General features: G+C 39.2%; 1 protein-coding gene across 3 annotated transcripts in view; it reads left to right on the top strand.

The window, feature by feature from the left end:
• INO80 (INO80 complex ATPase subunit) overlaps positions 1-23,013 on the top strand; it is a 70,354-nt gene that overhangs the window by 3,007 nt on the left and 44,334 nt on the right. For all 3 annotated transcript variants that reach the window (XM_061997986.1, XM_061997985.1, XM_061997984.1), the window contains exons 2-15: positions 5,334-5,519; positions 6,384-6,550; positions 6,644-6,711; positions 9,079-9,240; positions 11,133-11,253; positions 12,480-12,694; positions 14,192-14,245; positions 15,762-15,965; positions 17,217-17,412; positions 17,609-17,676; positions 18,003-18,212; positions 18,797-18,877; positions 20,015-20,110; positions 22,618-22,677. In XM_061997986.1, coding sequence (XP_061853970.1) covers positions 5,377-5,519; positions 6,384-6,550; positions 6,644-6,711; positions 9,079-9,240; positions 11,133-11,253; positions 12,480-12,694; positions 14,192-14,245; positions 15,762-15,965; positions 17,217-17,412; positions 17,609-17,676; positions 18,003-18,212; positions 18,797-18,877; positions 20,015-20,110; positions 22,618-22,677 — 1,845 coding nt within the window. In that variant the 5' untranslated portion in view covers positions 5,334-5,376. The remainder of the gene's footprint in view (positions 1-5,333; positions 5,520-6,383; positions 6,551-6,643; positions 6,712-9,078; positions 9,241-11,132; positions 11,254-12,479; positions 12,695-14,191; positions 14,246-15,761; positions 15,966-17,216; positions 17,413-17,608; positions 17,677-18,002; positions 18,213-18,796; positions 18,878-20,014; positions 20,111-22,617; positions 22,678-23,013) is intronic.

Genomic DNA, 23,013 nt, shown 5'->3' with positions numbered 1-23,013 from the left:
TAGAGATCTTGACTTAATCTTCTGTATGGATATGCATGTTTGTGTCAGGGCTTATTCTAGAGATGCTACTACAGGAAATTCTTACTGTATTCTAATGAGAGGTGTATGTCTCAAGTGTAAGTTTCTTTCAGAAAGAAAAGTATCTTAGGTGCCCATATCAGTTTGGAAGTATCTCTTAATAAATTGATGTAAAAATGCAAAGCATGGAAAGAGCATGTGTTGGGAAAAAAACCCAGAGAACTGCTAAAATTGTGAGGAAACTAAGATAGCATAGAAGGTTGTATCCTCGCTCCCTCCCATTTTTAATCTTGCTTTATGGATAAAACTTTCAATGCTGTAAACAGAGATATGAGGAATATATATTTTCTGTGTGGCAGCTGAGATTTCGGTCTTTTGTCCCCTCGAATGTTTTGTCAGTGCGCTTACACCAATTGGATGGAGAAGAGGTAAGAAACTCAGCTTTTGAGGGCTGGAATATTTGAACAAGTAAGCTTGCTCACCTGACAGCTAGTAACACTTCATACACAAGCACTTAGCGTGTGTCAGGCGAGGCTGAATTTGGTTTACCTGCTTGATTTGCCTTGCATTTGTCAGAGGCCAAGAAGAGCTACTGTGGATTAGCTGCTATGTTGTACCTTTTACCTCCATGGCAGCTTGTGTTTGTGTATACGCCCTCAGCTAGGAGTGTAGTTGTTACTGTTATTCGCTGCCACATTTGATGGTAGTGTTAGGCATAAAGAGAAGGAAAAGTAATCCTCTGGGCCTTACCTGAGGCCTAGGCCGCTCGCTGCTTACGGTGCTCCTGTTTTGTATTGGTGGCAGAAGATTGTTGGACTTCATTCAGAAACAGCCAGTGGATATTTGTTTGAGCTGGGAGAATCCACTTTTAAAGCAAAGCTGCTTTGTGAGAGCGGTGTTTTTGCTGTTCAGTTGGTGCAGGTCAATGGATAAAAAACTTAGAAACCCTGTCACAAACCATAACTCTGCTCGCTGAGGATGTCCTTGGAGGATTCTTTTCAACGCTCAATGTTTACTTACTGACTAGATGTTATAATGGGCAGACTTGAAAAATCAGAGGGAGTGAAGAAACCCCACACTTAGATTAACATTGCAGTAAGCAATGTGATTTAAAACAGGATAGGGTGGCTTCTGCAGAACTGAACTTAGACCTTTGAAAAGAACTGGAAAAGATTATGATGGTTATTTGCATGAAGCTGGTGTATGTATGTATATATATATACACACACACACACACACACATATACCACTAAACTCAGATCCTGATTATGATATTTTAATAATTCAAAACACCACATGATGAAATTAAATGGTTTCAATGTGAGCTTTTGATTAAGTAAGAATGTTAGAGAATTCAAAGTGCCAGACAGGCAGTGAAGTGGCTGTTTATTTCCAAATGCCAGTTTTCTAAACTTACATCTTCTTAAACTTATAACTCTAGGGGACAAAAAGCAAATAACTATTGAACCTGATACTGAAACTTCACATAAGAATGGTGCATGTCAGTAAGGAAGTTGTGATGGCAGAAGGATTACTCTGCAGCATCCAGTTGTTTGTCCACCTATAACGTATGCATGCTTACCTAAATGTAACCATCAGTAAGGAAAGCATTGTAGAAAATCTGTATTTATGTGTTCTTTCTTAAACTGAATAGGCAAAAAGATAGATTTATTACAAAAATGTCAAGGAAAGCAGGGTGAGTGTTGTCATCATGTAAATCCACTGAAGCAATGTCCTAGTGGTCCCAAACACCATTACCTACTGTAGTCGATCAGGCTGTTACATGCGTCCCACTTGTTTGTTCCCATCTTGTCTTACTTCAGTATTTCAGCAGTTTTGGCAGTAGGAAATCTTTGTTTCTTAAACTCAGTGTGGGAAGAAAAGAGAGGATAAAGAACTATTATTCCTATGTTATTACTTTGATCAGCAGAGAAGCACTAGGTCATTGTTAGCATATGGATAAAGGAAAGGCTGAATTCAATGGCTGAGCTATTCTCTATTGAATATACCTGTGTAACACATCATGTTTGTTTTGGCCCTTTAATTAATACATTTAAGAATATTGTTAAGCTCTTCTGTGTTTTTTATTTGGTAGGCAGGATACCAATGAGTAACTTTTGAGGACAAGAATAGCCAACTTTGCATTTTCAGGGCAATTAAAATAGGAAGACAAGCAAGGATATCTTTTTCTGTACGTGAAATGCAGAATACTTAAACCATGTTATCAGGAAGAGGACTTTACTAAATGCAGAAGAACAAGGTTTTCTGATCTGTGAAGTAATATTAAACTACATAGATGTCTGAAAAAGTAGAGATGAAACAGATACTTAGCAAAGTGTACACAAGGAGGGGGTTTAATGTGCTAAAATTTGGAATGAAACCTACTCTCTGCAGTTACTGTGATCATTGCAGACAGAGGGTATTATCACTTGCTTTCACATTTGCCAGGGAACTTGGTGCAGTTGCAATGAGCCACTCCTGAGAAAATATCTTAGTTTTCTAATTCCTAAACATGTCTGATAGCATCTTCTCTTCATTGAGTCGTTAATACCTTACAAGTAAAGGAAATAGTCTTCTGCTGGGTTACCTCCTAAGCTGTATTAGCATGGAGCCGGATGAGCACCACTGTCTGTGCTGGGAGAGGCACTAGTGCAGTCTGGTGGATCCACGTAGACCAGGACTTAAGTGCACCTGAGCAGCTAGAAAATAATCCAGTTACTGATTTTAGATCAGGAATATGACTGTTTGTTTTGCCTCTGGCCTCTTTGCTGTCCTGCAATTAAAACTGACCTCAGACCCATGGTAATTCTTTATTTTGCTGTTAAGGCTGTATAGTTTCGTGAGAGCAAGGCTCATTGGTATGTTTTGTTCATAAGCTTCCTCAGAGGCTGTGAATCCAAACAGAGTTTTGTGCTCCTTAGGGCATATTTCTTTCCCACAGTGCCTCAAGGACAGGCAGTACCACTGAATGTTGAGTTTTGGGAAGAAGGCTTTCTGCAAAGAGCAGACAGGAGAAAGATGCCTTGTGGTTCTGAGTAAAATCATTAAACAGTGGTTGCACATGCCATTTTGGCTGGGAAAGTAAGATAATATGTTAATGTAACACATGCTTTATTTATGAACACATTTTGAAATTGATCACCATACTTTTTTGTTATGATGCTAGGGACTGAATCTTTCCTACTATGTATATGTTTATACTTCTTATTCGTGATCTGACAGAAACCCACTTTCACCTTCTTGGTGTCCTTTTCTGTCTCCTCCTGAATGATTTCTTCCATCAGATACAAGTTTCATATTTTCTCTCATTTTCTGACCTCTCTACTCCTTTCATGGCCCTGTATCTTTTTTTGTTGTTGTTTTGATTTTAGAGTAGTGTTTTTCAGATGGCTGTTAAACATATGTAGATGAAATGACATATGTAGATGAAATTTTCTTGGAAAACATGAATCTTAACACTCTTATCATAGGGAAAACTTTCAGGTGCTTTGTTCCATCTGTCAGCTGCTGATAGAAATGGGTATTTGATAACGGAGGTCAATCATTCCATTGCCATGAGGTGTACAAAGACCTACCATAAAGAAAGCTGGACCCAGATAGCTTCAGTCTAAAATTCATTTTTAAATGAGGGCTGTTATCCTATCTCACAGTTTCTGGCGTGCTGTTGTTTATTCTGTATGGGTAAATATCTTTCTTAAAGCTTAGATGTTTGTTAAGAAGTAACACAACTTGCTCTTGTTTAACCACAGCCATTAGTCTCAAGGTGGTGGTCACTTAACAGAGCTTTTGGTAACTTTGAAAGTTCTGAGTCTGTTCTGAAGTTTTTGAGGATAAAAGAGTTAGAAAAAGTTAGATGGTGATTTTTGGACTGGATACCTGATGAGAGAACAATTTGAAGACTAAATACAATCTGCATTAAAACAATTTAGTAATTAATTTAATGATTGAACAGATATAAAATGTTTAGCAGGAAATTAATATGAAGTTTGCTGCAGGTTTTGATAGAAACCAGAAGAATGCTTCAGAAGAACAATTAGATAATCTAAGTCTTTCAACAGCTGATTGGTTTGTTTTGTCCTCTACCAGATGCAAAAACTTAAGGCATTTATTTATTAGTGACTATTTTGGGTATTGACAGCACTTTAGTTTATACAGTAACAACTGTGAGTTAGGAATTGTTTTAAAATTGCCTTTCCCACTATTATTATACCAGTGATGGCATCTTCTGGGGTTGGGCTGGATGATCTTTAGAGATCCCTTCCAACCCTGACCATTCTGTGATTCTGTCATCCTTTGTAATGGAAGCAAAATAAAATTGCAGTTGACAGAGCTATTGCTGTAACAGTTGCTATGACATCTTTTGTAGTTGAAGAAAAATAAAACTGCAGTTGACAGAGCAATACAGTGTTTCCATAACTTTGTTTTTCAAGTATGTACTATACAAATTTTACGTGGGGTAAAGTGTTTGAGTCTCCTGAAGAATCTAAAATCCTGAGAAGAAATAGAAACTTAAAACCCAGGCAGGCTGTTTTTACCAGTAGAAAAACCCCATAAAGATAGAGTATTTTCTGAATTTGTAGATATAAAAAATGCCATTGCTAATTATGTGTTGCTTTTTCTCTAACAAAGATAGCAGTTGAATTTTAGAAGCTTTTTCTGGTCAAGTATTTGTAGCTTGTTTGTCAACAGGCAACAGCTATGTTCACAGTGCTTTAAGAGTAGCATTGCTTTAAAGTAAAGGAAAAGTCTTACCAGTATTCTGTAGACTACAGCTGGGAACTGAATGGTAAAAATAAAAGAATGATATTTTCAGTAGCCCTTTGTTTTTGGAGTAAGATATATATAGAAATGATTCAATTTGAGAATAATTTAGTTGCTTTCGTGCAGCTTCCATGATACACGGCTGCCTTCCATTCGGAGTTAAACACATTATCTTTAGTAGTGAGTGAAGTTTGCTTTAGGTGTTCAAGGACTGGCTTTGTTGCACTCTGCATTTCTATGTCACCCTTTGGATTATCAAACTAGGTCAGTGCAGTGCTCAGTCCTATCAAAGAGCATCCACCAAGTCATAAACCAGAAAAAAACTAGGAATCTAGGTTTTGGTTGTAGGGATATTATGGTGGAAAGTTTAGTGTGAAGTTCTGTTTATTTGTTTCATATACCTGTTAACTTCAACTTAGGCTTTTTGCCCAGAACTGCCTCAGTTACTTGATTTGTGAAATACTAGCATTTGGTGTAATAGCTTTGCCTGCTCACCGAGGTTGTTCCCTTTCAGAGATGGTGGTGGTGATGGCTCTTGTTTTTCTTCTTAACAGCTGTGTGTTCAAAGGCACCTGTGCATGAGGAGAAGTTTGTTCTATGGCATCGGAGCTGGGTGGCAGGGAAGATGGCAGCTGCTCAGAGCTGGCAAAACCTCTTTATCTGCAATATCTGGAGAAAGCTCTGCAACTGGATCATTTTTTACGACAGACATCTGCCATCTTTAACAGGAGTATATCCAGGTACTAAAGCTTTTTCCTCTTTCCATTGGGAATACCAAGGAAAGACAAGAAATTTTATTATATTGTTCCCAGGTGACAATTTAAGGGTTTAGTAGTGACTTTTCCATGATAAACTCTTTTCTTTTAAAGACTTTGTACTGGGCTTCGCTTAGCTCACGCTGAATTATCTGTGTGCTGTCAGCTCATGCACAAATGAGCACGATATTTTAAAGCTCTTCTTCACATCTAAGTGGCTAAAACCGTCTGCAAAAGAAGGATTAACAAAGCACTAAGTTGACTTTTCAGGGACCTGCCCTGTAACTGTGAGTGAAATGCAAAGACTGGTGTCAGATGCAGGATTTGTATGTAAGTAAATTGTAGTAAAGAGAAGTGATTCATCGAGATACTTTTCTATCCCTAAGTAATTTATGTTTACTTTCACCTGTGTTTTGGAATTGCAGTTACAGAACTGGCAACTCTGTGTGTAATAGATAAGAGGTGTATTTATAAGTATGTAGTAAGATCCACAGGAGCAGGAAAAATGTGGCTTTGTATTTCTTATGTGCCCAGTAGTGCTGAGGATGACAATATTATGCTTTGGTTTGACTTGATTTTAGTTTCTTGCTTAGATCATACTTCTCAAAATAGATACCTGGGTAAAGACTGAAGGGGCAGGTTGATAGCATAGCCAGCTAGTCTGATGATTAACTACTGCTGAGGGGTTAATGGAAAATTATTAACAGCAATATTTCTAATGTGTAAAACTACATCTAGAGCTGTCTCAAGTCTGAAACCTTTAGACAAACTGCCACATGCAAGTTGCATAGGCCTCTCCTCTTTTGAATGTTTTCCTTTCACTGTCACATATTGTGTATCTTCTTGCAGTGATGAAAGTGAAGATGGATTGGATGACAATCCTTTGCTGTCTCAGTCTGGGGATCCCATGATGCAAGTCAAGGAAGAGCCTCCAAACTCTTTACTTGGGGAATCTTCTGGAGCAGGCAATTCTGGGATGCTAAACACACATTCCCTGAATGGAGTGCTGCAGCCAGGTGGGCATGCTCAAGGTGGAGTCTCTGCTTGCTTTGGGACAAGCTGAGAAAAGCATTATTTCTTAAGAACTTTATTTTTTTTCCTCTAAACAGAACCAAAGTCTGAAAAAGGGAGCTTGTACAACTTTTCCAAACTGAAGAAAAGCAGAAAGTGGCTAAAGGTAAGAATATTGGGAAAGAATGCAGCTATTATGAAATCTGTGAGTAGATTTGCAGTCAACACCCTGTAGACAGTGATGAGTCATTCCATCTTGTCATTCAATGTAGATCATGGTATAGAAATGTAGCAAGCAGGTGGCAACAAGAAAATAAGTTGAGCACTTGTCACAGTTATCAAAGATACCATTTCCAAACACACTAAGTTTACACAGAGTTTCCTCTCAGTAGTCTGTTTAGTTTTATTTCACATATACAACTCAAGAAGCTAGACTAGTGTGTTTTTAAGAGCGACACTAAGTTGTGTGATGCAATTTAATTGATGCAGAATCTGACACTGAATTAGAGATACAAGGTAAAATTTTTCCTTTAGTCTTGTTCTACATTGGCTTGTTGTTTGCTGCACTATTTTGTTTTGAGGTAACTGGAGCTAGTGTCCCTTGCTAAGAAGAAAGAAAGCAGTGTGTGTTTTGTTGTTTTTTTATTTGGTTTGAGTGGTTTGTGGTTTTTTTTACATTAAGAAAAAACACCAAAGCTGCCTACAGAGGCTTCTCATCTTGGACATGGAAAGACAGAAGAATATACGACAGTTGATAACGAATGTTGTGTTAGACTTTGGGTAGAACAAAATAGTATTCTAGTCTCTGTAGATTTGAGGCTTTCATTTTTGTTTTGTGGCAAAATGGACAGCAGACATTTCAGTTTGGGTGAGCAGCAGCATTTTTAGCTAAATTTCAGAGTATACATTCAGAAACTTGAAGTAACTTTAGCACACTGTCCAAATTAAAATGATCCAGTATGAAATCCATTAAACGGACATTTGGGACTTGGCTGAAAAATTGTTTCTAATATGGAACTCAGTACAAGGTCCAGATGAAGATGGAAGGAAAGAGTGGAATTGTGGCTTTATGCCATCTTTGCACTTTCATTGTACTGTAGCCTTCCCTAATTAGCAAAAACGGGTTGCCAAGAGGTCAGACAAGCCAAACCTGCTGCAACTTACTGTCATGGTTTAGCAAGGAGCAGCCTTTGCTTGGTAACAGGGGGAGGGGGTTGCAGCGAACACCCGGTAAAGAGTTTTTAAAGAGTTTTTGGACTCTCCCCTGGCTCCTGGGTTCACACCCACCTCCAGCCCAGCTGGGCCAATCTAGCGCCTCTGCCATCACTATTTAGGGAAGGAAATCTGAAGTGCTGGCAGGAGGTGTAAGAGTGATACAAGATGGAGGCGGCCATGTGGACCCCACAGTCAGAGAAGGAGGAAGGAAGGAGGAGCACCAGGCCAGAGACCCCTCTGCAAGCCGTAGTGAGAATGCAGCTGTACCCCTGCAACCCATGTAGGGCCATGGCAGGGCTGAGAGCCACCAGCAGCTCTGGGGGTGCACCCAGACGGATGATGGACTGTGTGAGGAGGGGCCATGGCCCAGGCTGTGCTGGAGCCTGCGGGCCCAGAGCAGCCCCACACGAGAGGCAGAGAGGAGCTGCAGCCTCTGGGATCAATGCGCGTGGGAGCAGCCCGGGCAGGGCTGTGTGTGTGTGAGGGACCCCAGGGCTTGCAGGGAGGACTGGTGCTGAGCTCACTTACCCTGAGGAGGGACAGAGGGCAGAAGCCATCAGGAACAGACTGACTGGAACCCCCACTCCCTGCCCCCCTGGGCCGTTCAGGGGGAGGTAAAAACCCCGGGATCAGGGCTTCGAGCCTGGGAAGAGGGGAGGAGTGGGGAGAAAGTGGTCTTAAAGGGCTGGTCGGACTCTTCATTGTTGTACCACCCTGTGTTGTTTTTTTTTGGTTATGTTTTGGGTTTTAAGGTTATGTTTTAGTTGATATTGCATTAAATTATTTTCTGTTTTCTTCTCCAAGCTGAGTAGCCTGCTCTGTTTTGTCCTGAACCTTAAAGGGCAATTAAGCTCTTCCTGCCCTTTGGCAGTCCTCAGGTACTTGAGGCTTATTGTAGTTTTTTGTTCCCTGATGGGCCTAAACCACTACACTTATACAGGTGGAAGTGGTAGAATAGAAGGCCAAACTACAAATGGGGTAGCACCTGCAACCATACATCTCAAAATACCCCTCCTTGCGTCCTGGATTTTCTTGCTGCTGCTTTTTTGAGACTACAAGTGGAAGTGGATTGTAAAATGACTTAACTATCATCAAACTAGCAGAAAAATAGCTCCCCACAAATTGGAGTCACTGCTACATGGTATATACCTCAGAAAACTATTTTCCATTTGAGGCATTTCTGTAAATGTTAAGTATTGTCCTTGGGCCAGACCCACAGCCCTTTATTAGGTAAAGGCTCAAGAGTGCTTTTCATAGATAAACAATTCAGAATAGGGGCTTGTAGTTGTTAAACTTTGTTTCTGTTTATTCTTGTTAGAGTATCCTTCTGAGTGATGACTCCAGTGACACAGATTCACCAAGTGATGAGGATGGAGAGGACGAAGAAGAATTTTCTCTTTCAAGGGAGGAACTTCACAACATGCTGCGATTACACAAATATAAGAAACTGCATCAAAGCAAATACAGCAAAGACAAAGAGGTAAAAATGCAGAATTTCTGTGTTTCCTTGAGTTTTATTCTTTCCTTCAGCTGTGTTATTTTAACTGCTCTTGCATATTTATCAAAAGCCATAATATTTTGTGGATGGGAAGATATCCTGTTGTTTGGTAGATTAGAACACTCTGACATCAGTTTCAGACAAGGGTTATTTAATTACATACACACTGAAAAGCTGTTGATGGCTTTTGCTGACAATCTGTCAGTAATATATGTAGCTCATACTGGCACATGAGTTATATATAGCTTTCAGAATACTCTCTGTCCCAGTCACTAGAACAAATATTGGGTGCTAGAATGCAAGATTTGCATAATATATATGAAAACTGAGATGCTGTGGGTTAAATTCTAATACAGGTAGTAACTACTGTTCAGGGCTGAAATTGTGTATTTAAGCTTCAAGCAGTATACTTGAATCATCATTGAGGTGATGAGCAGTTAGGCAAAAGGTTTACCTTCTCGAAAGGAAGTTGCTAGTTTTCTTCCTTATTGTTTGTCATTCTTTAGAGTTTTACTGCCTTTCTTTCTTTAATTTTGGATTTTCTCCTCATAGTCTCTTTTTTCTTTTTCCCTTGTTAGAAAAGAATCTGCTGTATCTTTGCATTTTTCCTAATACTAGGCCAAATTTTATGATTGTTTTTATTATAATGACATTTCTTCAAATTATAAGGGCTTTTGCAGACATTATTTTCATTGCTGTATTGAATTGCAGCAGAAAGTACTCTCAGATGAAGGAAGTCATCCTATTTTGCTGTCAGAGGATGTGCCAGATATTATCACTTGTCTTCTTGTTTCATATTCTTTTGAAATTTCTCCAGAAAGAGTGAAGAAATATTCTCCCAGCCAGTTCTTCGCTTCTGTCCACTTCTTTCCTTTGTTTACTTGTTAAATTCTGAGCTGAGATTGTGTTAGCTTCTTGAAATCACAGAATGGTAGAGGTTGGAAGAAACCTCTAGAGCTCATCCAGTCCAACCTCCTGCTAAATCAGGTTCCCCTCCATCAGATCACACAGGAACATGTCCAGGCAGGTTTGGAAACCTCCAGAGAAGGAGCCTCCACACCCTCCCTGGGCAGCCTGCTAAACATAATATTCATAATTGTTTTACACAGGTCATAACTTTTGTTAGATTTTACACAAATATTTATTTCCAGACTATCAAGAAAACATATCAAGTGGAAATAACCAAGTCATTGTCAGATCACAGTTATGAGGAGGGGAGGCACGTTTGTCCAAATAAGTTTGTTTATGCTGAAGTTCTCACCTCTCAAAAATCTTTTATTAACTTCATAGTATGCTTAGGTTTTAAATGGTTATTTCCTGTCTGTAATTTGCTTGTTTCTACATATAGTTATTTAATATTTTCATAGAATCATAGAAACAGAATGGCAGGGGTTGGAAGGGAGCTTTAGAGATCACCTAGTCCACCCCCCCCACAGAAGCAGGTTCACCTAGGTCACATCACATAGGAACATGTCCAGGTGGGTCTTGAAGACCTCCGAGGAAGGAGGCTCTACAACCCTGGCAGCCTGTGCCAGGGCTCCCTCACCCTCACAGTAAAATGTTTTTTTAACATGCTATCTTGCTGAGCTGCACCCTAATGGAAAAGAGAGCAGTATGTTTTGGAAGTGTAAACTTCACTTGCCCACTCTTCCTGTCTTAACAGAATGGGCTTGGCTCCCTGTAGAGTACTTAGAGGCCACCTCTGGAAGCAGTGGTTTCAATTTGGACATTGTATGATCCTTGATGACAATAGTAAATATGGACATGTGTATGTTTTTTCTGATCTCTTTATTTATGATCAAGATCTCTACCTGCCTTCTCTGTTATCTGCTCTGTGTCATTTGCATGACTCTGCTCATTTCCATCCACTTCAGTTGCAGCAATACCAGTACTACAGTGCAGGACTCCTCTCTACACACGATCCTTACTATGAGCAGCAGCGCCACCTGCTAGGGCCCAAGAAGAAGAAGTTTAAAGAAGAGAAGAAATTAAAAGGTAAGTGACTGACCATGTGGCTTTAAAGGGTTGCTGTGATTAAACTTCTTTCTTACATGATTTCCTTGGAATAAACGTGTAGGATCAAAACTTTTGGGTTTTTTTTTCACAGAAATAGCCAGTTCTGTCAAAGAAAAGTGTTCAGAAAGTACTGTGCTTTATCTTCTGGCTTCTAGAAAGCTGAAGGGGAAAAAGTTCATGGCTTTAGATTTTCTTTGAACCTTTGAATCTAGAATAAGAGAGTTACTCAGCAGGTACATTGTAGTCATTACTTCAGAATCCATAAATACTGTTGTGGATCATGGCCTGTTTACTCAGAGGTCTTTGAAAACATGATAGTTCCTTGAAAAAGAATTTACTCAGTAGCTGCTGCAGTTCTTCCTGAGTATGGAATTCAAATGAATAGGAAAGGAATGTTTCCTGGAAATTAGAGAGAACTGATAACCAATGTGAATTAAAATAGAGTTACTTTTGTAACATCTCTGCTGGAGTTTCTCAGATGCATGTTTGCCAGAAGGTACAGTTTTCTTTCTTGGTTGAGCTGCCAAGCAGCTGTAACTATAAATAAGCAGAAGGAGAAGACTATGAACTGTCAGTGTAAGGTGAATTCTCTCTAGTACAAGTACTTAAGTTTGAGCTGTGGTTTATGGGACTATTTGGGACTTCCTTCTTTCCTATCTTTCTGCAAGCTCCTTTAACTGTGTATTTTATTTTATTGAATGATGATTTTTCATGCTCACAAAGAATGTTTTTAATAGTCTGATATCATTATGGATTTCTTCTGAAAGCTGGTATCTGTAGTACATGATAACATGCCATATACTCTTTCAACTGCTGAGGAGTTTGGTTTGAGACTCGCTTTACCAAAAGCTGCTGTTGTTACCTTTAAATATCCTACCTTTTCACATCTTTTAATTGAATTTTACCACAAAGCAAGAAGCTAAGTCCAAGACATTTTAACTCTTAAGGCATGTTTCCTTGTGTGTAAAAACTGCATTTCACCCTCATATTTATCAAACAGGTAAATCTTTCCATTATGAAATAATGAGGAAACAGCTAATGTGATAAACAGATGGTACCAGAGGTGGCAAATATGGATAAGTTTGGCTTTTTTGTTGGTTCCCTAGATAAGTTGACTCAGATATTTAGTCAGGTATCTTTCCTGAGTAAACTGTATCCCAAAATTAGACAAAGAATTCATTTTGATGCTCCTTGTTGCACCACAGGCAAGTTGAAAAAAGTAAAGAAAAAGAGGAGACGGGATGAAGAGCTCTCTTCAGAGGAGTCACCACGACGCCACCATCACCAGACCAAAGTTTTTGCCAAGTTTTCTCAGGATACACCACCACCTGGGTCCAAGAAAAAGCATTTGTCTATTGAGCAACTTAACGCACGTCGGAGGAAAGTGTGGCTTAGCATCGTTAAAAAGGAGTTACCAAAGGTGAGCTCAGCTAATGGCACTAGGTCAGTGATGGTAACAAGAAAGTGATACAGAAAATAAACTTAGTGTGGGAGTTGACACTTGGAAAAACAGTGAAGTCAGGCCTTGTTTTTCCTGATGGTCATTAATGACTAAACTGATATTCCGTACTTTGTAAGCGAAGTGTGGTGGTAATTTGCTGTCACCAATGATATCAAGTGGAGCGTGCCCAAGAGGGACAGAGAACTTGTGGAGAGTCCAATGCAAGGCCACCAAGATGATCAGGGGACTGGAGCATCTTCCTTATGAGGAAAGACTGCAGGAACTGGGACTGTTTAGTCTGGAGAAGAGGAGACTGAGGGGGAATCTCATTAATATTTACAAATATCTAAACGGTGGGTGTCAGGAGCTTGGGGCAGCACTTTTTTCTGTTGTATCCAGTGACAGGACAGGGGGTAAGGGGATGAAGCTGGAACATAAAAAGTTCCATTTAAACATAAGAAAAAACTATTTCTCTGTTGAGATGAGGGAGCCCTGGCACAGGCTGCCCAGGGAGGATGTGGAGGCTCCTTCTCTGGAGGTCTTCAAAACTCTCCCGAACTCATTCCTGTGTGACCTGATCTAGATGGACCTGCTTTGGCAGAGGGGTTGGACAAGATGATCTCTAAAGATCCCTTCAAACCTCTACCATTCTGTGATTCTGTGATTCTATGCAGTGCTTTGCCACTGCTTTCCTTTGGCTATCCCACCTTTTTCTGTGAATAGTAAGGTCTAGCATCTGCTCCTACTAATCTATAGGATAGCAGTGTAGAGCAAACCAATATTGAGGTTTATGTTATCCCTAGGAGTGTTTCAAACATTGTAGCACATATGGTATTTGAAACTCATTTCAGAAACAGTCTAGAGAGAAGTGTATCATTTACAGGATGAGCTTTTGAGATAGAAAGCTGGGATTGCTGTTGCTCGTTTTCTGAGAGGTGATCAGAGTGGACCTTACAACCTGCCTTTTGGAGTTCACAGTTAATAGACATTGAATTTCAGGAGGCTGAGTATGAGTGATAGCTGTATCATCCTTTAGGAACTTAAAAGCCAGGCAAAAGTTACATGCAGTGTGATAAACCTTATATTTTTAAAAGGCTGATTTTGATTACATGGAGAACACAGGATCTACATTAATTCTTAACATCTTTGGGAAACAGTGGAAATTTTTGCTGTTTACTTCAGTGATAACAGTGGCATAGGAGAACCTGGCTATGCAATAGTACTAATTAAAGAAATGCTCCTGAAAAATGAGGTGCTTCCTTCAGGAGCTGGAATACATTTATGTATGCTTTGACTAATTAAGATATTTTTTTAGTCAAAATAAAAAGTACTTAAAGCACCTGCACCAAATTATTCAATAGTGTGCATGGAAGAAGTTGGCCCATGTATCTGCTGAAGACTGGGACTGGGTAGTGATCTTTTAAACCACTGAAGCCATTACTCTTTAACTAATTTTAAGGTGGTATTCTCTTGTAGGCCTACAAACAAAAAGCCTCAGCTCGCAACCTGTTTCTAACCAACAGCAAAAAGGTAAGGAGTGTTGAGGTTTATTCTGTCATCTCTACTGGATGTAATAATCAAAGTGTAACCTCTTTGTTTCTTCTGTTTCTTCCAATATTGACTATACTAGCAGGGCAGTATAGCAGAAAGCATTGTACAGAAGTGATTTGTCATTTAGTATAAGGCTTTTAATTTTTCAGATGTGTAATTTTGGAATGTTTCATAAGCAACAGATGAAACAAACAACATGCATTTTGTTCATGAGCTTTTACTGGTCTTTTGCACCATGAATTAATTACTTTGGTACACTTTGTTGGCTTTTGAACTGCCCATCAATCCACTACTTGGAATTTGCTGGTTTAAGCATTCTTGTTTAAATCAAAGGGGCTCTGGGAATATTAAATGTTTTAATTTACATGAGTATATATAGGAGCTGAAATTAAAAATAGAACAATTTTCTGCTTAAGTGATTGCAAAAGGAATTCATCTCATCAGAATCTCCTCTGAGAAGTGACATTGTTTCTACATAGAAAGCTTTACTTCAGAAACACTTGGTAATGGCTTTCTGAGCATTTTTTAAGTGTTAAGGCTTGCCTGTCTGATTCTTATATGTGGCCAATGAAAAGGTAATCAAGTACGTGGCTGGGAGTCATCACAGGCAAATTGATGTAGGGAATTTTCCCTTCTCTATAATAATTTATGGAGAAAGTTAGCATCATCTGTGTAAGGGATGCAGAAAAGGATCTGCATGTATATATCTAAGAAAACTTGCTGAAGGTAAGTTCCCTACCATGGCCCTCCTTAGCTAGCAGAGACTGGATTTCCTTGTGGTGTCTGGGCAAACAGCCTGTGGTTATTATATTTGTAGGTATCCCAAATGACATTTTGGCAAGAGAGTGATGCAGCAGACTCAGAGGCTTTGAAATTCCCCCTTTTTTTCCCTTTGTTTTCATTTTGTTTGGTCATTTGAAATCTGAGTTATCAGGATTGCTCATGTGCAAATTTTAGTGGAGGAATAAAATCCTTGTCACAAACATCAAACCCAGCAAGTTATGACAATGGCATTTATTTATACAAGAATCAAAAATTACATTGTGTTATCCTTGGTAAGAAAATTGTGGGATACTCCCCTACTTCTCAGTGTATGAGTGGGCATGGAATTCTGTGTTCCACCAATACTGCTGTTGCAGCAGACATTAAAACAGTGAGAAGAGAACCACAAGAAGTGTCTAGAAGTTGCAGGCAGGCCTTGAACTCTGATCTATTGAGTCTCCTTTTAAGGACCTACTCACCAGATCAATCCTTTAAGTACCGTGCCATTCTGAAACTGTCTTCAGGTGTTGTCTTCTCCACCATCTCAGGAGGTTTTTGGAAGCTTGCATTGTCTCTTGCCAATTCAGAAGCATTACTGCTGAGTGAAGTGTCATAGTTCTTAATCTTCTGAAGTATCAGACTTGGTTACTATTAAATTTGATGTTGTTTATTGATGGTGTTCTTTACAATCTGCATGTTTCACCACTGTTTCCAAAACCTTGCTTGTCTCCAGCTTGCCCATCAGTGCATGAGAGAGGTACGACGAGCTGCTATCCAAGCCCAGAAAAATTGCAAGGAAACCCTGCCACGGGCACGTCGACTTACCAAGGAGATGCTTCTCTACTGGAAAAAGTATGAAAAGGTGGAAAAAGAACATCGCAAACGAGCCGAGAAAGAGGCTCTGGAGCAACGCAAGCTGGATGAGGAGATGAGAGAGGTACAATAGAACCACAGATTATTGATAATTAATCTGTTGAAGAGATATAGAAGTGACTGGATAATTTGAGTTTCGAAATCCAGGCCATGAAATTCAGCTGTTGGTTCTGTTTCAGTGGTTTTCCACTTACAGCTTCTAGTATCTTAAAGTCTTTGAATGTAATTCATCTAATGTTAGCTGGAGGTGATTAAAAAACCCTTAGAAATGTGTAAATTCTTCATAAGTGAAATGGAGGAAGGGATTAGAGAAGCAGCATGTGTGTCTCAGGCATACCTAACTCTTGTGTTGGTAAGGGCCAAGCTTTTGTGATGTACATCATTCTGGGCCCTGAAGTCAAGCTACCTTTTCATTCACATTTGAATTTTCTCCTTTTTTCCCACTCTTGTAAACTGATTTTGTAATTTATATATGTGACTGTGATTGCTTTTTTTGTTGTTCAAGTGACAGCTTCATGAACTCACATAGTAACAGGGGTTGCATATAAGAAAAAGCTTCCCACGCTGCCCAGGGAGGGTGTGGAGGCTCCGTCCTTGGAGGTCTACAAGATCTGCCTGGACGCGTTCCTGTGTGACCTGATCTAGATGGACCTGCTTCTGCAGGGGGGTTGGACTGGATGATCTCTAAAGATCCCTTCCAACCTCTACCATTCTATGATTCTCTGCCAAAGCTCTCTAGTGGATTTATGGTTGTTACCTTGTGTTTCAGCGAGAACCCTAAGAATGAACAGAGTTTCTGCAACATCTTTCTGGCCACTGAACAATGATAATAACTCAACTGTATTACCTAGTCATTTATTTCACATATTCTACCATAATTCTCTTTACTAGTGAATAACAGAATGTTAGAATTGGGTTGTCATGAGAGCACTTTTAACTACTTGGTTATTTTACTGTTTACAGTAAAATCCTCTGGACTTTTGACAATCTTTTAATTTTCAGTGCAAGCAAAACTGTACACTTTTAAAAACTCAGATGATGGTGTTCTTTGCCATGATGACTGAATTGAAAAGAACATTTCATTCACAACCATTTTATATTTGAATATAGATCTTTATGGTGGTGGTTGGTGTTCTTCTATGCAGCCAGTATTCTAGCACTTAGATATCCCAGTGCTGTGCATAACATAATCTAGATAGATAAGTTGTTGACATATCATTAGAGTGTCTTTCTTTAATGGTATTTCAAGCATTAAACTTCTGTTCTGTTTTTTTCCCCCCTTCATCTGTTTTTTTTGCCAATGCTCTTCTCTTAGGCTAAGAGACAGCAGCGTAAACTTAACTTCCTGATCACACAAACTGAATTATATGCCCATTTTATGAGTCGTAAACGAGATATTGGACACGATGGGATCCAGGAGGAAATCTTACGTAAACTGGAAGACAGCTCTACCCAAAGGCAGATTGATATTGGTGGAGGAGTAGTGGTCAACATCACTCAAGATGATTATGGTAAGCGATTCATCTACAATCCTTCCTCTGCACTCCTTCCAAATTTAGTGTACTTCACGCTTTTGTTGTGCAAGCTTACAATGTCAGGCACAAATCCTTCCATGTAAGAAGCACTACTGTAGTTACTATAATTAATCTTTGTGTTAATTTGGGTGGCTACTGCCTCAGAGCTCTAACGTGGAGATGTTGTTTTCAGACAGTAACTATTACAAGGCCCAAGCTCTGAAGAATGCTGAGGATGCTTACCAGATTCATCAGGCCCGGGTATGTATTTGTTGGATTCATGAAGTGGAAGAGAAAGCAGAGTAATTGGTAGAGGCCACAGAACCAAGATCTTTCATAGCAACAGTCAAGTAGGTTGTTTAATCCCAGGTGCCAGGTTAGAATTTAAATACCATTGCCTTTTTCTTTTGTGTGTGCTAAAAAGAGAGGAAAGCAGAATATAAACATTTGGGCAAGAGAAGCAAGTTTGTTTTCTCTTAGTTTCTGGCAGACATCATATGTCTTAATGTGAAATGTAAAGCTTTCTACAGTTTCCTGCTAAGTCGATATGTTCATCATCTGATGCATTCTTTCCTCCTCCTGTTTAGACCAGATCATTTGATGAGGATGCCAAGGAGAGTCGTGCAGCTGCTTTACGGGCTGCTAACAAATCTGGCACTGGCTTTGGAGAGAGCTACAGTTTAGCAAACCCTTCTATCCGAGCAGGAGAAGATATTCCACAACCTACCATTTTCAATGGCAAACTGAAAGGTTACCAACTGAAAGGCATGAATTGGCTGGCCAACTTATATGAGCAGGTATTTTAGTACAGCTTGCAAGTTTTCAATACTTTTAGGATCATTTAGTTGTTAGAGTAAACTGGGTCAAAAAAAACTTACTAGTTTTAAAACCAGACTGCTTTTACTCAATCTGTGATGTCTTTAGAAGAAAGGATATGTAAGCCATGTATCAGTACTCTTGGTTACTTAGGAAGTAGAAACTTTGAATGGGGCATGAAGTTCAAGCTTCTTTATGTGGATGTTTATGCAAGTTTTTAGTGCTTAGATTAGACACTGAGGAGACTTTTGCTTCTTGGTGCTGCATACGGTTTCAGACTTGGGTCAGCTGGTAAACTGAAGGCTGCCTTGTTCTTGTCTGGGTACTGGGTTCACAGTGTGATTGTGAAGTGCAGACAGGCTCAAGGGAAAAAAAAATATCAGGCTGAGGAATGAAAGTGCAGTTGAAATAAATAATCTCTTAGTAGAAGATTCAAAAGGCAGTAGAGTGTTTCAGAGTAGTTACAGCAGGACTGCTCCCCTGAAATTCAGTCTCAACACTTCTACTTGCCTATATGGTTTAAAAAGTGGTAAGGTGAAGGTATTCATTTATGGATCTTTTGCAGGGCATCAATGGAATCCTGGCAGATGAAATGGGTCTGGGTAAAACAGTACAAAGTATTGCTCTCCTTGCACATCTGGCTGAGGTAGGTGGATTGTATCTTATTCCTGGTCAGTATGCTGGACAGACGGTGCATCCATTTGACACGTTGGAAAAGCATTCTAGATTATAAAGCTTAAATGTCTTAAAATATATTTTACCTTTGTTTTAAAGTAGAGCCTTCAAAGTGTGTGGGTGTGTATGTATGTATGAATATAAAAATAAAAGTAGAATTTTCATTACTCACTGAGTAATCTCTTGTCGCTGGCACTGAATGTTGAAAGCTGGGTGAGAGAACAAGTTGTACACTTCATGGTTCAGTGAGTTTTTTCAGATCAGAGAGACTTGTAGAAGTGAAGCCCAAATACTGAGTTTCCTGGCAATTGACGTGGATTTCCATATTTCAGTATTTTTTTTAGGAAGTATAGTGATTCTTCTGTGCCAAGGGCAGACAAACAGAACAGAAGCAGCTGCAAACTTCTGTTGCTTCATGCAGAAAGAAATACCTTCATTTTTTTTAAAAAGAAGTCTTGATTGACATCTAGGCACTTGCCTAAAGTAGAAGATATCAACCAAGTAATACTGAAAGCAGAACTAGCTGCAGTAGTGACCAAGTGGTAATTTATGTGCATTTGTTTATACTCCTTTACCAGTTCAGTTGCACTTGAGCTCGTCTGTATGAAGGAGATAACAGACAGGCTTGTCTCCCCGTTGCACTACAGCCTGAGATTTTTGGAAGCCTAAACAGTGCTTCTACTTGCTCTGGCTCTCCCTTACACAGGCCACTTTGTAACTGCCAGTACAATAATGGATCAACTTTGTTATTCACCAGAGGGCTTTCTAATGTGATGTGAAGGAGCCAAGCTTTCCAATGCCACCTGAAGGTCTTTTCCTCCCCAAAATGGCAAGGCCTGTTAGTAATGTGAAGGTGGCAACCTTCAGAAACAAAGGAGATTGTTCTGGGAATAACTGTGCTGTTAAGAAATCAGTTTTAGTTAAACAGTAGGTCTGCTGTGTTTGATTCTGTATCACTCTGCTGTGCTAGGAGGAAGTTTTGCTGTGTTGCATGTAGTTTTCTGTCTTATGTAGCCACCATTATTTGATAGTTGTAAGGCTGTACCAAACTTATGTCTGTATCCCCTTCCCTCAATTAATTTGTGTCTTTTTAATGTGTGTATCACAGAGAGAGAACATCTGGGGACCTTTTTTAATAATTTCACCTGCCTCTACTCTTAATAACTGGCACCAGGAGTTTGCCAGATTTGTACCTAAATTTAAGGTAAATCAGCATGTGAGAGTTTCTGTTTTCTCAAATGCAAACTCTTTTGTTCTCATGAGTTCTTTAGCACATCTGGGTGCCCAATTACCTGGGAATTTGAAACTCTGTAATGAGCCCAATACCTATTTCTTTTTTTCCATCATCCTGTTGTGTTGGCTTTTTTTTTCTGGATCATTCAATTATCTAGGGCTTAAAAATGTTCTTTCTTGAATCATGATTTTCATTTTGCATTAGCTTAAAGACACTTCAGAGAGGAATTGAAGCAGGACAGGGAGTGGACATTCAGTTCTAACATGTGGGCCTTGCAACAGAAAAAAGAATAACGTTCCAAGTCTTTTATACTGTCTTTAGGATTAGAGCAGTGTTTTCAGTTGCTCATATCAATTTGGGTTAGATTAAGATGATGTGTGAACAAAACTAAACTCTAAATGAATCAGAGGGAGAGAGAATGCAATTGTTACTCTAGAAAAATGGAAGAACCATAGACATAAAGCTAGTAATCAAGAGAAGTGGAGCACAAATAGGTAAGAAGAAAAAGATCAGATTCAGACTTACTGTGAATATGAAAACATAGTAAGGTAGAAAGCAAGGAACAATCAGTTACAGAAAAACAAGCTACTTACCTGTTCCCCAGTGGAAAACATTGGAGTGTTGCAAAGGAAGATTTGAGAAGAATGTGTAGTGCTGAAACAATGCTGAAATTTTGGAATGAAAGATAGACAGAAGGTCAGAAGCTTGCAGTGACATCTGCAAAGGAGAATGTCGTTTGAGTTAACCTAGTAACATCTGGTGGGAAGAGGTCTTGAGTAGGTTTTTTGTCAGATCTGATTTTCTTTTTTACAGAAAACAGTCAAAGACACCTAGTTATAAATAACCAGTATACCAGTAACATCCAGGCTAATAGTTTGAATGTCTTGGCTACTTAATAAGGTGGAGAAAAAGACTTGAAAGTATTACTATAAGTAATATTTGATTTCTTGATCTGGAATGGGGCAATGTTAAAGGATTTACCTTTTGCCAACAGCTTAATCTCCAGATCCCTGGTGAGACTATCTTGGTTATGGTGGTGTATCATTTTGAGGTATCTATATGAGGAGAAGTTCTGCTGAAACATAGTTCAATACTGGATGATAACAATGACATAGTTTGAGATAAACTGAGATCACTGAGACTTCAAAGAAACTGATAAAGGAATAGAAATGTTTAAGGCAGTGAGTAATTACTTCAAAAAAACCAAACCAAACTAAAAAGAAACCGTTTATGTACTTGGATACTCCAAAATAATAAGGACCTTGATTAAAAAGCTTGGAGTAGAAAACATTAGTGCAGTTGACCATTCTACCTATTTAGTTGTCTCATTTTCTTTAGTCAGTTCATTGTATAGAATAGGTAAACAACTGCTTACTTAGGTTTTCTCCTTACAAATGAAATACAGAAAATGCCTCAAAAGTGCAGTCAGATGCCTGTGAAATAATTTGTCCCTTTAAAACAATGATTTTTCTATCATTCCATAGCTGTCCTGTGAGTGTATTGCACAGTTATATTTACCTCACCCATAGAAGCAAATATGTTTATAAAGAAATTTTCTGAACTTACAGTTGTTACATGTTTACAACTTTGATCAAGCTTTTCCAACAAATGTCATTCCTGCCTGTAGTTACACAGATACATTCAGTCAACTCTGCTTGTAGTAAATCAGAGTGAATCAATTTCTTCAGACAGAATGTGTCCACTAAAAGTCAAATCTTTTTTTCATTAGTCTATTTTTTTAGTAGCATTTTTATTTCAGAACAGTTGGAAGACTATTCAGCTAAAGGCCCTTTGAAATTTGGAGCTTGCCAGTGGAAGAATGAGGTGTTTAAGACCTTTCTCAACGTCAGAAACCAGCATGCCCCCTCTCACAGTGGAGTTCAGTGCTTTCATCGACAGAAGATGGCAGCACAGTATTCTTTTCCAGTAACTGGTTTCAGTGAGCTGCGCAGATCTGTTCTGAGGAATAGGACCTGTGAAGTTCTGAGCTATCAATGGATTGACACATTTCTCTGACAGTAGTGCCTACTTTTAAAAATTATTGTATTAAATATTTCCAGATCAGATGTTTTAACTTTATCTCAGGTTTTGGAGGACAGTTGTGAAATACAAATACAATGGGAGACTGGAGGAGGGGCCCACTAAGTCTTGTAACCTCTTTCTGCCATAAGCCAAGTATCATTTTTAGTTCTTGGAAAAAGCTGTTTAGAAGGTGTGACATGCTGCTGGGTGTTTGGAGATTCTCAGCATAGTTTGGGCTGGTGTTTGTACTAGGAATAAGTTGCTTGATACCTTTGCCTGGAACGTGCTAAAGTGTTTTCTGACTTTTCTCTGTGTTAAGAAAGAGAAATCTCCCTTTTTGTTCCTTTAGACAAAGAGCTTGGTCTGCTTCATTTTGTAGAGTCCACAGTGTAAAATTCTTGAGCAAGCATGTCTTTATTTGAAAATAATGCCTTTTTCCTTCTGTACTGTTCCAGGTGCTACCTTACTGGGGAAATCCCCATGACAGAAAGGTGATCAGGAAGTTCTGGAGTCAGGTAATACCAACATGCCTGTGTACTTTGACCATCTCAGTTATTTATGCAGAGTAAACCAGGAACTTGTTGCTAGAGGCCACCAAGCTAAACGCCACGTGGACACAGAGTTCTGTTTCTTCATCCATGTAGGAGCATTTTCATTAGGATAAAAAGGTAGAAGGCTTCTCTTGTGCTGGAGAGCAATACAGTACAAGGCAATTTTGGGGCAGTATGGAGCTCAGTTGAAGAAACTAGAGCTCTCCAAATAAAACAGGAAGCTTGAGTGTCAAGGCCTGTTTATTCTACTTGAGTAACCTAACTCAGGATGCCCAAGTCTGGCATCTCTGCAGGCCTGTC

Source organism: Colius striatus, chromosome 6 (genome assembly GCF_028858725.1).
Source record: "Colius striatus isolate bColStr4 chromosome 6, bColStr4.1.hap1, whole genome shotgun sequence".
Taxonomy (NCBI): Eukaryota; Metazoa; Chordata; class Aves; order Coliiformes; family Coliidae; genus Colius; species Colius striatus.
Note: the sequence above shows the minus strand (reverse complement) of the source record. Positions and strands in the feature narration are given on the sequence as shown.